The following is a 21010-nucleotide window of genomic DNA, read 5'->3' on the forward strand; positions in this document are numbered from 1 at the left end:
GATTCAGTGGCAAAGAATGGATTTTCACAGGAAAGCATTGGGGCAAAAATAAAAATACCGAAACGTGGAGCTTTACAGAGCAGGCCTGTGCCTAGAAATGCGGCAGAAAAGGAAGTCTGGGTGGGCCTTTAGTTTGGACATGTTTGCCCTCTCCAAAGACTTAAGCATTGAATTCCAGCTGCTGTTGCCAAAACACATCTGGCCTGGAAGCACGTAGGCAGGCAGTGCCAAGACACCCACTCATCGGCCTTTGTCTGAGTCCACAATCTTTATCAGGTTCTCTTTCTCTCTCTGACTACCTCCTGCTTTTAAACAATCATTCTTGGTAGCTGAGCAGCAGTTGCTGCAATTCAGGAATGACTAAGCCCTTGGAGCCACTGAACAGACAGGTTGCTGTCCCAGGAAGGGTTGGCTGACTGACACGGCCACATAACTTGGCTGTCCTGATAGCATCTGCTTGTAGTCTTGTTAGTCTAGGGGTATGATTCTCGCTTTGGGTATGAGAGCTCCTGGGTTCAAATCCCAGGTGAGCCCCTGGGAAAGGGAAGTCACGCTTTTTGGGGAGGGAACGTAGCTCAGTGGTAGAGCATCTGCCTTGCATGCAAAAGGTCCGAGGTTCAGTCCCCAGCAACTCCAGGTAGGCAGGGAATGCCCCTTGCCTGAAAACTTGGAGAGTTACTGCCAATCAGTGTAGAGAATACTAAGGCAAGCTGGTGCATAATGTGGCAGCCAGACTGCTGATGGGGGCACCTGGCTGACAAGGGAGACACCATTGTTAAACAACTGCACTTACTATCCATCTACCCAGCTAGGTTCAAAGCCCTCGCATTAATAAACAAAGCCCTGAGCAGCTCAGGTCTAGGGTACCTTAAAGACCACCTGAGCCCTTATATCTCAACTTGATCACTGAGGTCATTGGTTGTTCCTTGAGTTGCTGAGGCTCATTTGACAACAACAAATAATTGAGCCTTTAGTGTCATCAGCCCAGCATTATGAAACACTCTGCCAATAAATATTCAGCAGGCGTCCTCTGTTTCAACATTTAAATGCCTGCTGAATTTTTTTTCTATTCCATCAGGCTTATGCAGTCAGTTAAGTGCACATATTTCCATAATGGTTAGCTGATTTCTGAGTTTTAACTTTTTTGTGTAGCTTTTATTTTATGGCTTCATATATAATTATTATTTTTTAAATGAATACAGTGGTACCTCGGGTTAAGTACTTAATTCATTCCAGAGGTCCGTACTTAACCTGAGACTGTTCTTAACCTGAAGCACCACTTTAGCTAATGGGGCTTCCCGCTGCCGCCGGGCCGCCGGAGCACGATTTCTGTTATCATCCTGAAGCAAAGTTCTTAACCCGAAGCACTATTTCTGGGTTAGCAGAGTCTGTAACCTGAAGCGTATGTAACCCGAGGTACCACTGTAGTGGAATATAAATATTTTTAAATAAACAAATTGTAGTTTACCCCTCACAGATCTACAGTTCCCCAAGGCTATTAGCAAACTACATTTCCCAAGATTATTTTGGGGAAGTCATGTGCTTTCAAACTGTATGGTCTGTATGCAGTCTCTGTCTTATTTCCAAATTCAAACAGGTCATGAAGAGACTCTGCTACATGTTAAGGCAGGGAGAAGAATCCATTTTAGAGCTTTGGGAGGGAGGAGCAGGGGTAGAGAGATGACGGCGCACTACCTACATAGGTTTTGAGTCACTAGGCTGCAGCAGCTTGCCCAAATTCAGGAATCATTCCAATATGCAAAATGGGCTTGAGAAATTGGGTACAGTCTGAGGTTTTGCAGGCACTGTCTTAATGAGCACCTGGGCTCATCGAGAGCGTGTGAACTTTTCCCCTCTGCAATCTAAAAAATCACAAGGCATACCTCCTCCTCCTCCTCCCCTTAAGGGCAATTCCCTTGAAAAAGAAAGTTAGAAAATGAAAATGAAGGGGGGGGCGGGGTTCTCATTTCCCTAGGAGAAAAAGAAAAGTTCACATGAGAAGTTCCAGGGATGAAAGGAGAATAGTTCTGTTCTGCTAGCCTTGAGGTAGGTTGGAAAGATGAGCAGACGACTGCAGTAGCTCAGTCAGTAGAGCATGAGACTCTTAATCTCAGGATTATGGGTTCAAGCCCACGTTGAGCAGAAAGATTCCTGCATTGCAGTGGCTTGGACTAGATGACCCCCCATGGTCCCTTTCCATCTCTAATATTCCATAACTATTATCTCCAGGTGAAGCAGGAAAAATCTCACAACAAACCTGTGAAATAGGCTAGGCGGTGAGAAACCAGCTGACCCGAGAGCACACAGTGAACTTAATGGTTGAGTGAGGATTTGAACCCAGGTCTTGCCAGAAGGAGAGCAGATCTATGACTGGGAGTTTTTTACCATGTCCCTGTTATGGTATAATACCATAATGTTGTGTTGTGCTGTAGTGTAACAAAAATCATAATAAAAATGCTTAAGGAAAATAAGGCTAACAGGACAACTCCCCATTGAAAAAATAACCAAAACAAAACCCTAAGTAGCTCAGTGATGGCTCAGCATGTTCAGATGCCACAAAATACTGAGCATCTGTTAGGGGGAGAATGGAATGGAGTATATTGGAAAGAGCACAACTAGTTGGTGGGCTGGAACACTGAACGGGAACACTGTATGCCGCAACATTTTGCTGAAGTTCTCATATTTCTAACCGGTGCCGATACATCGAGAGAATTTATATACTCTTGAAAGGCAAAACATTGCAGTAGTAGAGCAGACACATACCCCCACTTCTCTCTGCTTCAATTCCCCAGTTGGCACCACATAAAGTGAATTGTATTTTTCCCTGACTCTCAAAGATATTGCAAAGCCAAATTAATCAGTGTTTGCGCTGAGCACGCTGCCACAGAAACCTCCCCAGAAGGCCAAAGTACTCATTCTGCTGATAATGATTTGTTATGACGGCTTGCTGAGTGTCAGCTTATCACAAGGCTCCAAGCATTGCCATTCAGGTCGTTTCAAAGCGTGCCTGGTATTTGTTTTAACAAGAGGCGGGGCAATGAATGATGGGTAGCTGAGCATCGGTCAGACTGGAAGTGGGAGGTTAATATTGCTCTGGCGCTTATCGTAATGACCGGACAAGGGTATGTGAGCGGCTGCAGCAGGCAGAGGCAGCTGGGAGGATAGGATCCAACTCCAGCCAGGCATTTAGTGGTGGATTTATACTGGATCACCCACACATCAAATGATTCTTACCCAATGCTACCACATTACTGCCACATGGAAGAGCATACATAGGCTATAATTCAACAAAGGCTACTGCATACTCCTGTTTACTGTGTACAAACGCGTTAGCCACAGTCCACATCTACCCTATAGTTTCTTGAGAAATACTATGTTTTGGTGTGTTTCTCCCTCCCGCTCCCCAAAACCAGTTTTCATCCAGTTTGGAAAAATAAGCCATATGGAGACATCCTGGCCCCCTTTTCACCTGCTGGTGTGGACCAACAGCAGGAACATGGAAATGCAGCAGACTGCACCGAGGTGTTCAAAGGGCATGCAAATGCTATTTGAAAGGCAGCATTAAAAAGAAACCTCGCTGTGTTTTAAACCAGTTATGTGTGCCCAGCTAAAAACAAATGTGGTATGAAAGTTGTGGTATGAACATGTTACAGGCTTTCAGCAGGAAGCTACAGATATGCCGTGACTTGTTTATAAAGTGGTATCACAGTGCTTTGCATGTATGGTTATGAATGTGGCCCGGTCCTGATTCTCAGTATGCAGGGAGATTGGAATGTGATGGATCCTGCAGTTATGCAACTTGTGCAGACGTAATGGTAATAGTGCAAGCCAGGAAGTGCTCTACCATGTAATTTCCTGAGTTTATTATCTTAGTGGGCGCCTCTGGACAACCTGAACCTTAATCCTGATTTGTTTGCAAGGAGGCTTGACAACTTGGGCTACCTAATGAGCAATCTCATTCTGATTTGCTGGTGGGGAGGTTAGACAGCATTGCAGCAAAGCAAGAGTTACCCTTAGTTACCCTTATACTTTCCAGTCTGTGACTGGCAGAATACGAGACCAGGGAGAAGAGTCGGTGGAAGAAGACTGGAAAAAATTTAAAGATTATTTACAGAAATACTGTAAAATCAATGAATGTTAGAAAAAATGTTGGAATGAAGTTATATGGCTTTAGCAGAAATGTTATAAGGAACTAAGTACAAATAGATTATTAATGTATTAAAGGGAAAAAATAAGGTTAGAATATGTTAAGATAAATTACCGGACAGAAAACAGAGGAAGATGGAAAGGAATTGCTGAAATAGTTAATTGAAGTGGAATACAAAAAGGGAGGTGTGAGGAGGTCGTGGAAACAAGTGAATGAAAGATAAGATACTGAAATTATTGGATGTGTTTTAAATTGTGTTTGTTTTGTTTTGTTAATTCAATGTTTTAGTGTTTTTGTTTTTGTTTTTGTATTGTATTGTTTTGTTTAATTCTTTTTCTTTCTTTTGTAGTCTTTAAACTGTTAATAAATATTATTTTTTTTAAAAAAAATACTTTCCAGTCTGTAAGAACATAAGAAGAGCCTGCCGGATCACTGTGGAAAAAGGATGCTGGGCTAGGTGATCCACTGGCCTGATCTGGCGGCTCTTCTTAGGTTATCAAGTCCAGGACCCTCTTCTCACAGTGGCCGGCCAGGTGCCCCAATGTGAAACGCAAATGCAGGACCTGAGTGCAACAACCACCTCCCCCTCCTGTGGTTTCCAGCTACTGATATTCAGAAGCATTGCTGCCTCTACCAGAGAGATAGAACATAGCCACCAGGGCTGGCAGCCATTGCTAGCCTTTTCTTCCCATGAAATTTGTCTTAATCCTCTTTTAAGGCCACCCAAGTTGCAATTTTCTGTCACTTCTCTTATCGTAAAAAGTCTGATATTCTGCGGGGTGGGCTCCCAACCAGCTGTAATTTGCAGCCTAAATTTTCATTATTATTTTCAAATTTTATTTATTTATTTATTTTGTTTAAGTAAGTAATACAGAAAAAAACTGTAGGGATGCAGGTAGCTCTGTGGGTTAAACCACAGAGCCTAGAGTCGGTCACGACTGGACCTAATGGTCAGGGATCCCTTTACCTTTACCTTTTACAGGAAAAAAAAACAACAAGAAGAAAGAAAGAAAGAAAAATAGAGAATTTTCTGCTACATGATTGAACCCCACTCGGAAATAGTAACTGCCTGGAAGTGCCACATCTTATCATCAAGTTTGGCTCCTCCCCAACCTCCCTCGGAAGGGTTGTTTAAGACCATCCTGCCCGCGTCTTGCATTGTATGTTCAACCTGTTAACGTGCCCTCCTTGTGTCCTTCGCCTTTCCAGGTCCCTTGCTGAACCCCCTGACAGTCTACTGCCCCAACAGGTCTGAGTTGAAGCGCTGGCTCTACCACTTGGAGAAGCAGATCCATCTAAATGGAGGGAGCTTCGACATGCCTTTCCTTGCTCAGGTGAGTGCTTTGGGGATGGCCTGCATGCCAGCAGGGTGAACATGTAAAAATCGGAGTGGCGGCCGGAGATTATAATTCCTGTTCTAATCCAACCTCTCCTCCCTTGCCCTGACATTGATCTGACTGTAGAATCTCACAAAACAGCAAGATGAGTTTGATGGGTTGCTGAATTACACACCCAGATAACAAGATCTCTGCTTAGGTGTAAGTTTGTTGCTAGGTACGTAGAGGACTTTTGGCACAAATTTATATACAGTCTGCATATGTTAATTTATACATGTAAATGCAATTGTGTGTGTGTGTGTGTTGGGGGGGAGACCTCTGGTTCTTTCTGTCAGGGCTCACTCCAAGCTATGGGGTGCCAGCAGAATTTTCTGGGCCCAGTATTTATGTACACATTAAAATCAAAGCAAGTCTTGTCCAACGTCTAACATGGCCTAAGCCACGAAGGGCTGTAGCTTTGTGGTAGAGCATCTGCTTTGCATTCAGAAGGTCCCAGGTTCAGTCTCCAGCATCTCCAAGTAGGGATAAGAATGTCCCCTGCTTGAAAACCCTGGAGAGCTGTTGCCAGTCAGTGTATACAATACTGAACCAGAGGGACCAGTGATCTCTCTCTCTCCTGCCTTTCTACCCCATCCATCTATTATGTGCACCTACAATCCCTCTGTCATCAGTCAATAACATCCACAGGAGATCTGGGTTCTGACACAAAAGAGTTGGGGCTAACCCCTACAATGCCCATGTTCTGTAGGAACAGTGGAATAAGAAACAGGCTTATCAGTGCTGCTCCCAGTCTGTATTGTAGGGTTGGGGAGTCTCTGGCTTGTGGGCCAGTCTTGGTCTGCTAGTGGGTGCACTTTGGCTTGCAAGGGCATTTCCCCAAACCATGCCCAAGAGTGGACATCAAAGTTGGCTGCAGGTTGTGTGGGGGCTGATAAAGATCTGGCCCACTAGGCCAAAAAAAGAGTTGCTGTATTGGATTTGTAATTGATTTTTTAAATAAAATGGTTGTTGTTGTTTTTACTGTGGTTATATATGGAATTGCTTTTATGTTTCTGTGTACATTGAATTGTTCAACCACAGGGAACTGTTTCCACATACAGAATTGCTTTTAATTGTTTGCTGTGGTTGTCTTTACTGTGACATTGCTTCGGGATATTTTATGGGAAGTGATTCATAAAACAGAATCAAATAAATAAACAAATACTTCCTAGTAAAGCTAACAAAGTGCTGAAAATGTCTGTCTGGAACACCCAAGGCAGCTCATTCTGCAACCGATTTGAAACCTCTTGCCAACTCCCTTACCCCCCTGCTGCCCCGCTGCCTCCCGTGCCACAAGCACAGCCCTTTTCTAGGTGGGGATCCGAGGGGTTTTTATCTTTTCCTGAAACAAAGGCTTAGTCAGCGTGGGAAATGATGAGTTAGCAAGGCAAACTGGAAACCAGCCCGGAACCAGCAGCTGTGAGGTGCGGGTGGTGAGGGAGGAAAGACTCAAACACAGGTGAGGCCTGCTGGTTTTGTTTTTGCCCCTGTAAATAAATACCTTAGCAGAAAAACTCTTCTGTGCTGTGAAACTGGCTGCTTTCGGTCTGTTTCCCAGGGTGAGCAATCCTTTCCCGGACAGTATCTGGGGAGAGAGAGAAAGAGAGAGGGAGCAGGTTAATGGGGGGGGGGGGGTTTCCCCCATTCCTCACTATTTCCAGTCTGGCTCTGGACAGCTCAGTCTTTGTTGCAGTTGCTGCTTCTGTAGCTGTATAAAAGGGGAAATGTTCCAGGTTGAAAAGCATTGACAAATAGTTTGTCAAAAGAATTTGAAGTGGAAACCAGGATAACTGGTTTTAGATCCTATTTATTTCCCTCGAGTGTCTTTTTAGGGAAGTCAGTCGACAGTGGGCAGGTAGTGACTGTCTGTGGCATGCTATCCGTACATTATCTCAAAGTATGTTTTCCCCAAAATGTTCTAACTGCAGTGAAACAGAAAATGGAATATATGCTTTTTAAAAAAGGAAGAGCTTAATGCAGTAGTAATGGCAGATACACTTGGTCCTGAATGCCTGCCTTTGTATTTCTTAAGTAGTGAAACAGCTCAGATGCACAACTCACATCTACCAGAAGCCTCTCTGCATTCAGAATTGTGGGCCCAGTTTTACAGAAGGCCCTCCTAGTTGAGATCCGACAGCCTCCCTCCCTGTTGAACTTCCGACACCCACTAAAGATCTTTTTTTGTTGTTGCTGTTCCAGTAGGCATTTCAACTGAAGTCCGATTTCATCGTTTTAACTTATTTTTACCTTTTCTGTAGTATATTTTTTGTATGCAGCTTAGAGACGATTGCAGTTTAGCAGCACATATTTTTTTAAAATAAATAAAAAATGTAAAAACAAATCAGTTAATAATTTCATATCACTTGACATCTATGATCCCTAAGCAGTTTATCTTAAAACCAAAATATACTTACCACAGAAAACAATAAAACAATAAATAAATAACAGAACGGCACATTAAAACTTTAGTCTGGAGAAATGCTGCAAAAAATGTGGGTTCCCCCCCCCAGTGGCATTTAAAAGCAACCATTATTTGCAGCTGCCGAGCATGTTCCTGAGGGCAGGTGCCACCACCAAAAAGGCCCCACTTCTGCAGTGTCATAAGACCCAGAAGCTACAGCTGGTCAGGAGGGGAAATGCTGCAGCCACATTGTTGCTGGGGACAAACTACTGCCAGCCTATAGCACCAGTTCTCAAAAGCTTGCCCTGGGTGACTATAATAAATCCTTGTATTAATTTGCAACACCCTTAATGGCTTGGGTGCCGGATACCTTAGGGACCACCTGATCCCTTATATCTCTGCCCAATCACAGATCTTCTGAGGACCCTCTGTTAGCTATTCTCCATGTCTCAGACACACAGCTTTTACTTCACCAGAAGTGTGGGCCCAACTCTGTGGAGCTCCCTCGCAGCTGAGGTTAGAGAGGCCCTCACCTTGCTGAACTTCAGGTGCTGGACAAATACTTTTCTAGCTCAGCAGGCATTTTAAGGAAAGTTACTGTTTATAGGGCTGATTTTATCTGTTGTATTATTATTTAATTGTGTTCACCGCTTAGAGACTTGGCGTGATTAAAGCGGTATATTAATTGCTTAAATAAACAAGTTTTCAAACTAAAAAATATTATTTATTTGAGCTATTAGTATACCACTTAATCATGCCAAGTCTCTAAATGGCAAACTACGGATATAGTGGTCTTGCCGGCAAGCCACCTATTGTGCTCAGCACTGAGCCAAGGCGGACAGTTCTGCGTCTTTCATTGTCGTGCTTCCTTCCCCTTTAGAACGAATGTAAGCAGAGCTCCATCAGAAGAGAGCAGCTGAGGTGGTCTGTGCAGAATGCCGCTGTGCAAGAGTGGAGAGGCACCCAGCGGGAGTCTCTAGGTGACATCCTTTGCGTCTCTAAAGTGAAGCTGCAACACTTGCCCTTTCAGGTAGGATCCTCGATGACCAAGGCTTCATACACACCACACAGAGTATATTTAAGCTTCATCATTTTTTTGCTGCTAGTAAATTCCAGTGATTGACACAGCTGATTGGTATAGGTCCTGCAAACTGCTTCCCTTGACAAACGTCAGGAATTTTATTATAATTGAAGAACAAAGAAGCTGGGGTTCTTTTGGCCTAGCAGGTTCAGGTATCACCAATCTGTTGTTTGTTTTCTTCCCAGAGGAGCCTAGGTCTTTCAGAAACTCCAAAAAAGGATTAAGGTCAGCTCCAGACTTAGGAGTTACATCCGCATCATACATTTAGAGCAAGTTTTATACCACTTTAACAGTCATGGCTTCCCCCAAAGAATAGTGGTAGCTGTCATTTACCCAACACAGAGCTACAATTCCCAACTTCCTTAACAAACTACAATTCCCAGGACAGCCACTGCCAATCACCATAGACAATACTGAGCTAGGGTCTGACTCTGTGTAAAGCAACTAACTGTGTTCCTTTGTCGTAAGGGAAGGGCTGTGGCTCCACAGCAGAGCATCAACTTTCATAAAGACAGTCCCAGTTTCAATCCCCTGCTTCTCCAGATATGGCTGTGAAAAACTCCCTGGAGAGCCACTGCCAGCCAGTGCTGACAATATAGAGCTAAACGGATCAACGGTCTGACTCAGTATAAGGCAGCTTCCAATGTTCCTAATTCTGTATCTTTTTGGTACCCTCTGCACTTCTGGCTTCATCGAGTAGTTAGGCAGGTTGAATATTCAATTTGAGCTCAATATGAACCTTGATCTTCTTGGTCTCTTAACAGGAGCAGCATGACCGACTACTGATCCTCTATCCTTCCACCCTGGTCATAGTATCCGAAGAACGCAATGGCCTCTACTTTAAGGTAGGAGCTTCCCCCAACACCCTCCACACCCCTGTACCCTTTATTTAATGTTGCCTATACTGTATAACATCTGTGTTATGTAAGTAGGGCTGCAACCTGAGTTTAAAGACCTTTTAATCAATCCATACTGTGAGTTTTAGTCCGTCGGTCTGTTGCTTTTAAATTTGCATATGGTTCAAAACAGTATTTCTGAAGCAAGAAGCAGACATCCTAGAAGACGTTTTCATTCTGTGTGTGAGGAAAAGGAGCATGCCTCTTTTAAGATGATAATTGCTATATGTAGATTTTGTAATTAGACACATCAGTACTTTTATTTGTTGCCCGGTTAATCATAGCACCTTTGCAGCTGTTTAAATGTGGTTTTAAAAATACATAAATAAATACCGTATTTTTCGCTCTATAGGACGCACCGGACCATAGGACGCACCGGACCATAGGAGGGGGAGAACAGGGAAAAAAATGTTTTTTCCTTATTTTCCCCCTCTAAAACAAGGTGCGTTCAAAGTGCATTCACCCAAGCTTGTGGGGCTGGCGGTGGGGCACCATCAGCCTCAAAGATCCCTGAAGCCTTTGGAGCGCAGCACCCCGCTGCCCTGCAGAGGCTTTGCGCGCAGCCATCTCTAAGCTAGAAGCCATCTCTAAGCAGCCATCTCTAAGCTAGGCTGTTCTGGCTTGGGAACAGACTTGCTAGCCTCTGCAGGACAGCGGGGTGAAGGCACCCCGCTGCCCTGGAGAGGCTTTGTGCGCAGCCGTCCCCAAGCTAGAACAGCGAGACGGAGCGCTCCGCAGCGCTCCATCTCCCTGTTCTGCCTTTGGGCTTAGCGGCGCAGCCTGCATCCACTTTATAGGATGCACACACATTTCCCCTTAATTTTTGGAGGGGAAAAAGTGTGTCCTATAGAGCGAAAAATACGGTATATAAAAATTTTTATTATAGGCATACCTTGTTTCTCAAATGGCTTAGTTGCCAAACCAATCGGCTCCCTAATGCCGCAAACCCGGAAGTACCGTATTTTCCTGTCAATAAGATGCCCCAAATTAAGAAAATACCCATCAGCACTACCTGTGTATAAGACGAGCCCCAATTTTAAACCTAATGTTTTGCTTTAAAAACATAGTCTTATACACGGGAAAATACGGTAAGTGTTCCGGTTTCTGAACATTTTTCAGAAGCTGAACATCCAACGTGGCTTCCGCTTGAGTGCAGGAAGCTCCTGCAGCCAATCAGAAGCCACGCCTTGGTTTCTGAATGGTTACAGGAGTCAAACTAAGGTACCACTGTATTGCAAATTCTAAATACCAAGATTGAAAGACTAAATTCACCCATCAATAAATATGCAAATGTTATTTAAATATTAAATGCAGACTGTACAAAAATGTTCCACATTATTCAATATAGGTTCACCCAATTAATCCCATATATATATATATATATATATATATATATATATATATATGTAGATAGATAGATAGTTCTGAAAGAGGTTGCTTAAACTGAGTCTCTTTTATATAGTAATGGCATCTCAAATAATTCCACTTCTCTGTCTCCCCCAATAAGAAATATCAACCTGGTGCCCCCATATGTGGCTGGATTACAATTCCCATCAGCTCCCACATTTGAAGGGTTCTTGGTTTATGAGGGCTGAACTATATGCTTTTTATCACCACCTGAATATTAGTTCCAACACAATATACACAAACTCCATTGTTCTTTGACTCTATGAAGCACTGAAGACTGAATAATTTTTAGCGTTCTCATGGTGTTCAAAGTCCTTAACAAACATTTTTATGGGTAATGTAAATTAAAGTGCATGACTCCCCCCCCCCCCCACAATCCTGGGAACTATAGTTTGTTAAGGGTGCTGGGACGTATAGCTCTGTGGAGGGTAAACCATGGTTACCAGGATTCTTGGGGGGGAATTAGGTGATTTAAATATATTGGGTTGTATCCAACTAAGTTGTATTCAGTGTAGACCCCTTGAAATTAATGAACTAAAGTTAGCCCATTAACTTCAGTGGGTTCAATCTGAGTTGGGGAAGCATCAGACAGAATCCTAGGGTGGTCTCCAGTTCAAAGTAGTTGTATTGAAATTAATGGACCTAACGTAGTTGTGCTGATTAATTTCAGTGGGTCTACTCTGAGTCAATGTTCGAAACTCCCATTGTTCTAAGGCACATTTTGCGACAGGGAATTTCATTAGCGCCAGCAGTTTCTGCGCCTAAGGTTTCAGATTAAAACTGCAGAGTGGAAGGAAAGGAGGACCTTTTTCTGCCTCCCTACTTCCAGCTACTCTCTGAAGACTAGAGAAGAGACCCTCTGAAGAATATTAGGGGAGTGGGCAGGGGAAGGACTAGACCATGTAAAAAATGAACATAATATTTTAGCTGCAGTTCATTTATTTTCAGCTTTGTATTCTTGTTATAAAAAAGCACACCTAGACATTCCGTTGTTGCACCCATAACCTAGGTTTAAGGTGCCATTTAGCTCCTAGCTTTCATATCTCAGTTTCTAAAACTGCTTTGAGTAAAACATAGTTGAATACCACTCTCTATATCTGATGTATAGTAGAGTTGGAAGGGGCCCTGAGGAATTTGAATGCAGGAATATGCAGCTGTCCTATAGGCCTATCCAGGCAGAGCCGTTGCCAATGGCCCCATAAGACAGATCAGCAACTTGAGTCTGTGGCAGAGGTGAAATGTGAACTGAGGGCTGCTATGCTCCACCTCTTCTGCTTCTTCTGCCCTGGCCTGTGCTTCCTGTCTGGTGAGCTGGCTTCATCAGCCTCTGCTTGACAAGTCGGCCAGCGTTTGTGTCCTTGGCTGTAAGTGCTCTTGGCAAAGGAAATACTTTGCTGCCACCTCCTTTAAAAAAAGGGGGGGGGACTGAGGGTAAAGTTGGCCAACGTGGAATATATTCCCGTCCACTTGCTTGGAAAGCCGGCTATGGCTTCTGAATATTTGTGGTTAAGCTGTCTCGGAACCAGAAGGGCGGTGGCTCCATTTGCGTTCCTTTGAAGCTGGAGAAGTGACCTCACTCAAGGCTCAAAGGCCAAGCCCATCTGTGGCCTCCTTCTCATGGAGGCAGTGTTGGCATGGCTGTATCACTTCATACTCACAGTTGAAGGCTTGCATGGCTGAATGCTGCTCTGCATACCTACATCTAGGTGGAACGAGTGTGGTATAGTGGTTAGAGTGTCAGGCTACAACCTGAGAGGCCGGGGTTCATAGGACCAGTTACAGGGCTGAGGAAGATCTGGGTAAAGTCCTCTCAGGGGCCCTCTCCTCTGTCACTGGGCCCTGGTGGACGGACCAGGCTGTGGCAGCAATGCTTGAAGCAGGAATTTCCCACAATTCCTCAGAGCAATGCTAGGCGAGGGGCATTCTGGGAAATTAAGAGTGGCTAGATCTCACTGCCTGGTGCTGCTCAGAGTGCCAGGCCATTTGTGGTGGTGGGGAGGACACACTAAAGGGGGGGCACCAGTGGAAGCATCAGCAGTGGGGCCCTGGCAGTGAATTGGCTCTGGGTAACCCGGGGCTTATTTAGAGAGGCTGTACAGTGGTACCTTGGGTTAAGTACTTAATTCGTTCCGGAGGTCCGTTCTTAACCTGAAACTGTTCTTAACCTGAAGCACCAATTTAGCTAATGGGGCCTCCTGCTGCTGCTGCGTCGCTGGAGCACGATTTCTGTTCTCATCCTGAAACAAAGTTCTTAACCTGAGGTACTATTTCTGGGTTAGCGGAGTCTGTAACCTGAAGCGTATGTAACCTGAAGTGTATGTAACCCGAGGTACCACTGTACTAGGACCAGAAAGCTTACCAGGTGACTGGGTTGTTCCGCCTCTGTTTTGATTTTTACAGTTTTACCCATGAGCATATTACTTTATATTCTCTAACTTTTAAAAATATGTTTTTAGAAATTTCTATTATAAATTGCTTTGATTTTAATGGGAAAGTGACTACAGTTTAGAAACTAAATAAATCAGGAACATGTACCTTTAAAAAAGTAAATTCCTGCCAGGGGTCCTTTTCCCTTTGTTTCAGCAAAGGACCTTTATATGGATTGAATGCAGCTAAGCCCTGCTCTGGGTAGAACCATTGAAATTGATGGGCCTAAATTAGGGCTCATCCAGACTTCAGCTTCTCCCGCCTCTTTCCCCCAGGAAAACCTGTTCTTTACTGCTGAATTGGAGCAAGTGTCAATCAGGTTTTCCTCAGTGCTGAAAAGTGGGTTTTCCTGGGAAAACAGAAATCCGCTTCGATCTGTGCATATAAGGCACAGGAGAAGCCACTTGGTGCAGGACAAGCAGAAGGGTAGATGAGCCCTTAGTCATGCCCATTAATGGCAGCGGGTTTACTCTGAGCTAGACTAGCACTTGATGCCACCCTATGTGCCTACTCACGCTTGATCCAAGGCTTGTACATTTTATACTTCAGCATGCACAACTGAGCTCAGAATGTACACTTGAGAGGATGAGCCCTTGGATTCAATGAAGTCTTCACATTGCATCTGGTTATAGGAGGCAGAACCAATCTTGAGATTCCTTTTAAAATAGCAAATCCTTACAGCGGTTGGGATTCTCTGATCACATTGCTGGGCAGTTGTTACAGGGGGGAAAATGCCTGTGGTTTTGTGGGGTGTAATGTGCCATGGTCCAACTGTCACGGACAGCCGGCTGAATTGGGTGGCTTCCCATTCCCTAGAGCCACCTTTGACTGCCTTCAAGGCAAAGCCGAAGACTGCAGCAACAAAGACATGATTTAAGTATTAAGAACATGAGAAGAGCCTGGCTGCTGGATCAGGCCAGAGGCCCATTATTGCCTGTTAATCTGGGTCCTGCTAGGCTTACATATTCATCACAACCCAGCAGTTGTGGTATGTTTCATGCACACCATAGAGCAGCCATGATGCGTCAGGCTGGATGGCACGATGCCATGTCTGTGTCTGCTCTGAAGAAGCTGCTCAGACCTTTGTGCACATACTTGCTGCTTTAGATGGAGACCTTGGCATGACGATAAGAGGAACAGGAAAAACAGCTGTGACACCAAAACAGAAGTGAAAGCGTAACATGTTTCTCCAAACCAAGTGTGCCAAAGTTCTCCCTATCCTGTTCTCACAGTGGCCAACTAGAGCAGGATAACGACAGAATACAAATCTCCCCATTTGTGATTCCCAGTAATAGAAACCTCGTTTGAAGCTAGCAGTCTGCATTTCTCTTCTTAGGAGCGTAAGAATATAGGAAGCTGCCTTGGTTCATCTGCCTCTTTGTATTGTCTAAACTGGCAGCAGCTGTCCAGGGTTTCAGACAGGGGTCTTTGTTTCCCTGCTGATCATGGAGGACCAAATGCCCACAGTAGTTGCCATGAGCCTTGCACTGCTGTCAGGTTTGGGTTGGCAGGCCCAAGGCGGAGGAAGAAACAGAGTAGGACTTGATTGGTAAGAACCAGGGTCTGGGGAGGGGGCTGTTCCTGGTGTGGCAAGACTTCAGACACTTTGAATGGGGGAGCAGGGATGCTGGCTGCTCCCCCTGACCTCCCACAGAACATCTCCATGGATGCTGGGGAGGGATGTGGGCAGCCATGGGAGGAAGCAGCCATGTCTGATCAGGCACCTAAACAGTGAGGGTGCAGCAGTATTGTCACCTAGGACCAGGCGCCACCTCTACAGATGGGAGCAGGCTCACCCATCCCACAGAAGCGCTGGTCTGAAATTGCGCCCTTCTTGCAAAGCAAGCATGTTACACCTCCGCTTTGGAAGGTTGGCAGGTCGGTGGGTGGAAACTGTTGGGACACCTTTGTTGCTTCCATCTGGTTCTGAACATCTTGCCTGATTCCTGAATTGTGTCTGCTGAACTCTGTGTCTGCTTCCTGCCCTTGCTTGCTTGATTAAGGATCTCTTTCTTACTTGCACGTAAGAGCCTCTGTGTGCGTGGGTTGGGCATGAGGCAGGACAGTGTGAAGGGAAAAGACTGGAGCTTCTGCTCTGTATGCCAAAGGTTCCAGGTCCAGTCCTTGGCCTTAGGAAAAACCCACAGCATGCTAAACTTTCACCATGGGAATGTTTATCTGTGGCTGAGCAGCTTTGCTTCACCTTTAAACAATATGGATTTGGATGTGGGGGAGACCTGGGTGCATTCAGAGCCCATGATGCGACACCCCAAAAAAACCAGCGAGCTCACTGTAATGACAGTAGTCATCCAGTGGTAGCTGGTGCCTATGGGGCGGAAGGCAGAGAGACAAACAGTAGGTGGAGCCAGAGCCAATGACAGGCCGAGCCACCCCAATTGATTGTAAGTAAGCTAGCTGGTAGGGGGGGATTGGTGGAAAACCTTATTTGTCCTAAAAGGCCAAGTTCCACAGGCAGTCACGTCAGCCCTCTGTACTGTAGGATCTGGCTTTGTAGTAGAGCTTGATGCAGAGGTGTAGCTGTGCAAACTTTCAGCCCTGTGTCGCCCAGTGCATCATCCACCTGTGATGCCACTGCAGGAACTTGGCTTTCCAGGGGCATGCCTGGGCTTGGCATCGCCCTTCTGCACATGAATTCCTCATTCCTGCCCAACGATGCTGGAATCCGGACCAGCTTTGTGCATTGCCAATTGAACAGAAGAAAGAAAACAAAAAAACTAAATTAGGTCACTTTGGGTTTGGTGCAAGCGATGGTGTGTGCGGCAATGAATGCAGTCCACCCAGTGTGACTAGACACCAAGTACTTAACGCTTCCCATAAGCAGAACCCAAGTGCAAGCAGCGCCCTCACAAGAATCTAAGGAGAGCCTTAGCACTTTGCAGATGTGTCCATGTCTTTGCAGGCCTCTGCTTCCAGATCTGACACTGCGCTCGACCTTGCCCTCTTGAGCAGCCACGTCAGGCATCCTATGAATGAGGTTTGCCAGGCTTGCGCCACATCTGCCCTGGGAGCTAGGGCTGTCATCGAGGTTGGAGGGAGGCTCTTGCCTTTGCATGCCATGGCAGAGAACGCCTCTTGCTCAGCAAAACCTGTGCCAGCCAAAGCCTCTTGTGGGGCAGTGAGGAATCGACGGGGCTTCCTGGATGTTCCTGTCAGAGCAAGCTCCACGGACTGGCTTAATTAAAGTGACACACCTCAATAGGGAATGGTTTGTTTTCGCAGGGGAGGCAAAGATTCCTTTGAGGTCAGGGGTGGCACCAGAGAGCTGGGTGCAGTTTTGGGAGGGCAGGAGGTGCCCTGTGGACAGATGGGTACCCTCTGCCTCTCCCCAAGACACTAAGCGCTTCCATATGACAGCTTGTTGTTGACTCAATGCAGCTCATGCTTGCAGGTTTTTCCTCAACAATCCACACAATGTAATTTCAGGAAGGGCTGTAATACAGTGGTAGAGCACCTGTGCATGCAAAATGTCTCAGGTTCAATCCCCAGCACCTCCAGGTAGGGTTAGGAAAGACCCCTGCCTCTATTCCTGTATCCCTGCTCAGTTCTGGAATGGCTGTTTTAGTAACTGAGCCACCTCCAGAAATCCCTCTCGCATATCTTTCTCTGAATTTGCCTTTCACCTCTGTCTTTCCCCTGTCTTCTGCCTCTTGCACAGACACACACGTTTGTTTTGTTCGGTCTTCATGCAGAACTTTGGTCTTTCCAAGATCCTCGTCTTAACTGAGGTCACTTGGAAAGTCAAACTTGAGTCCCCTGCAGCCGTTATCCTGAGCAAACTGTATCGGAAAGTAAACAATGTTTGGGGAGCATCCTGAACTGGGATGATGACTCAGGAGTTTCGGAGAACAAAGTGCAGAGAGTCTATCTATTGCAACTGTTTTTTTAGGTAAACACACTAGCAAGACACGAAACAAATTGTTGCAGTGTGGGGTGCTTCTGTTAAGTGTGCCAGTCAGATATGACCTTTTCTTGGATACTAAGAAAGTAAATCAGAAAACCTCCCCACCCCACGGAGGGCTGTCTAGTCCAGTGTTTCCCAACCTTAGTTGTCCAGCTGTTTTTGGACTATAACTCCCATCATCCCTAGCTAGCAAGACCAGTGGTCAGGGATGATGGGAATTGTAGTCTGAAAACAGCTGGAGACCCAGGGTTGCGAAACACTGGTCTAGTCCATGTACCAACAGTTGAATTCTGTAACCTCCATAAATTATGCAAACTAGTGACCTTGATTTGCCTAATTCTGTTTGTGTTTGTCAAAGGAAACAGCTAAACATTAAAGCCCCCTCCTTCCCTAATCCCTCTGAGGTTGCATTACACATTGTCTACATATTTTCAAGTAAGAAGAGCCAGGCCGTTGGATCAGCCCAGTGGCCCATCCAGTATCCTGTTCTCATGGTGGCCAACCAGATGCCTGTGGAAAACCCACAAACAAGAGCTAAGCAAATACCCCATCCCCTTCCCCCTTGCCCACAAACATTCTTTGGCTACTGAGCATGCTCAGCTCTCTTTCAGCTGTTTTGGGGATTCTCTTCGTTTAAAAATACAAATAGATCTGCAAACATTGGAGCTCCCTCAAACGTCCTGATAGGCTCCTCTTGTATGTGGGTGTCTTTGACAACATAGAATCAAGACAGAGACCCAGCTTTTTAAGGCTATGCTTTGGAGTAGAAGCATTTAGATTTGTTTTTATTGCCAGTGTTTATTATTAGATAACATGGGCAGATAACCTCCCTAACTGCGAAAAGTCTGGAGTGTTTTTTTAAAAAAGGTAGATTTGTTGTGCTAGGGAGACAGAGTGCTTCAACTCATAAAATGCCCAAACCAGTATGCACTAGAATTCCTCCCATAAAATAGTGACTGGAGGCACTATCATGGTGCTTCTGGATGGCCTGTTTATTGAACGTTCATCTTGATTTGTTTGCTCAAAGCTTACATGGGGGTTAAACTATATTTGATTTCTATTGAGCATTTGTTCTGATCTCTTTACGGGGCAGTTGTATGAAAACAAAAATTCGTCCTGGGCCCCTTCAGACTGGTGGGGGTGTTTTTTTGCAGGTGTATTCCATAACGTATCATTGATGCAATAATAGCGCATTAGTGGTAGATTTATACAGGACTGCCAACACATCATTCCACTTTATTAGATTATCTGTGATGCTTTCCCAATGTTAGTGCATTATTGCTCTTGCACTATAGCACAACAAAAGTAGGACAAAAAACAAACCAGAACTTTTGTGGTATAAAAAATTACAGGATGCCAGCAGGAAGCTATGGGGCACGCAGTGTGCCCACCCCAAAACTTTAGTAGGCATAAGTAGTGCTGGAAGCGAGGATCACGTATAATCACCAGGATAACCAACATGTGTATTCATCACGATTTGTGCTCAATAAAAAGGACCTTGGCAAAGCCCCTTGATTCCTTTGCAGGGTGTTTACACACCTTACTGGTAAGAACATAAGATGAGCCTGCTGGATCAGGCCAGGGGCCCATCTAATCCAGCCTCCTGTTCTCACAGTGGCCAACCAGAAGCCCGTGGGAAGCATGCAAGTCGGACATGAGTCAACAATTTTCTGCCTACTTGTGATTCCTAGTGACTGGCATTCAGTGGAGGGCAGAGCATAGTCGTTGTGGCTAGTAGCTATGGATAGCTTTGTCCTCCCCCACATTTTCCAATCCTCATTTAAAGTCATCTAGGTTGGCAGTCAATAGTGCTTCCTGAGGCAGAGAGTTCCACAGTTCAGCTATACACGGCGTGGAGAAGTCATTCACTCATCTCACAGGGTTCCATGTATTTCCCTGTCACTTTCCAAACCACAGTCTGTTGTCCTAGCGCAATTAAATCCAGTTAAACAAAAAACCATGCACACAGGGTGCTTTAATACACTTTAATTGTTGTTGTTGTTTAGTCGCTTAGTCGTGTCCGACTCTTCGTGACCCCATGGACCAGAGCACACCAGGCACTCCTGTCTTACAATACTTTAATTACTCGATCCTAAAGTTCTAGTGTGTGTGCAGATCTCTCCAGCAATATACTGACAGTCTGGAGGCACCCATAGTGAATCTCCTTAGTTGATTTTTAATTTGCCATAGGCGAATAACATGTTTTCCAGTTTAGTTCAACAGCATTTGCTTATTTATTTTAAAATATTTTCAACAGGAGGAAACTCAGGCTTGGAAGGTGTGTGTTATTTTTTTTCTTTCAAATTTACTAATCCCCACCCCATCCCACCCCCTCTGCCAACAGGGAGAACTGCCTCTGAATGCAATCCAGGTGCAATTTGAAGAAAACGAGAAAACATCTTTCCTAATAGAAGGTATGCCACAAATCACAAGCATAAAGTGAGAAGGGGATTGTTTAATTAAGGCCGAGGAAGTGGCAGAAATTGTGGTGCCTTAGATAATTAGACCAAGTCGTTGAAGGGACACTTCTCTACAAGGAAGGAGTGGGGGAAAAGCAGCATTTGAAAGAGAATGGAGAAATCATAGGCTCCATTCAGACTTTGGTTAAGGAAGCTTTAACTATGGTTTGTTCTAATGATGTAGCAATCCAGAGTCAGAAATCAAGAAGCCGCTGGTCTTGCTCAGTAGTAAAGCACACGGTACTTTGCATGCAGAAGGCCCCAGGTTTAATCCCCAGCGCCATCTCCTGTTAAAAGGATCAAAGAGCTGGTGATGGGAAAGGTTCTGGAGGTTGAGAGGTACTGGAGAGCCACTGCCAGTCAGACAGGACTGGGTTAAGCGGGTAAATAAAGCAGAACTTTCCAACTGTGCTTTTTGAAAGGAGCTTGCAAACCATCCCGAGCGAATCACGTTCAAGGCAATGTAATCTATATTCCTTGCAGGCCGTTTAATCAACTCCATTCGGGTGATTTGCCCCAGCTATGACGATTACCAAGAATGGCTGTACTGCCTGAAGACAGCTCAGTTCCGTAATGCTGATTCCTCCCTTTCTGGATCGGAGAGCTTCTCAGGACCAAAGCCGCACCACCTGGCTCAGGTAAGGTTCCACAAACTCCCCGCTTGCTTAAAACAAAACAACCTATGCAGAATACTTAGGAGCTGGCTGTTTCCCCATCCATTTATTGTGCACTAGCTACAGACCCATCAAAGTGGCGGCGGAGATGATGTAGTTGTTCCAGTGGTTGTGTCGCTTTTGCATCCTACAAGTGTCATACCATTCCGTGGGAGTCTTTGAGAGCAAAAGTGGTCCCAGATCTGTGTGGGTTTTGTTTTATTCATCATGCCAATGTGTG

General features: G+C 45.1%; 1 protein-coding gene across 3 annotated transcripts in view; it reads left to right on the forward strand.

Annotated features, from left to right (window-relative positions):
- Nucleotides 1–21010, forward strand: part of PLEKHN1 (pleckstrin homology domain containing N1) — a 57943-nt gene that overhangs the window by 29328 nt on the left and 7605 nt on the right. For all 3 annotated transcript variants that reach the window (XM_083752605.1, XM_083752607.1, XM_083752606.1), the window contains 5 exons: nt 5357–5481; nt 8805–8954; nt 9770–9850; nt 20002–20071; nt 20600–20754. In XM_083752605.1, coding sequence (XP_083608731.1) covers nt 5357–5481; nt 8805–8954; nt 9770–9850; nt 20002–20071; nt 20600–20754 — 581 coding nt within the window. The remainder of the gene's footprint in view (nt 1–5356; nt 5482–8804; nt 8955–9769; nt 9851–20001; nt 20072–20599; nt 20755–21010) is intronic.

This window comes from Podarcis gaigeae (genome assembly GCF_964106915.1).
Source record: "Podarcis gaigeae genome assembly, chromosome: 8".
Lineage (NCBI taxonomy): Eukaryota > Metazoa > Chordata > Lepidosauria > Squamata > Lacertidae > Podarcis > Podarcis gaigeae.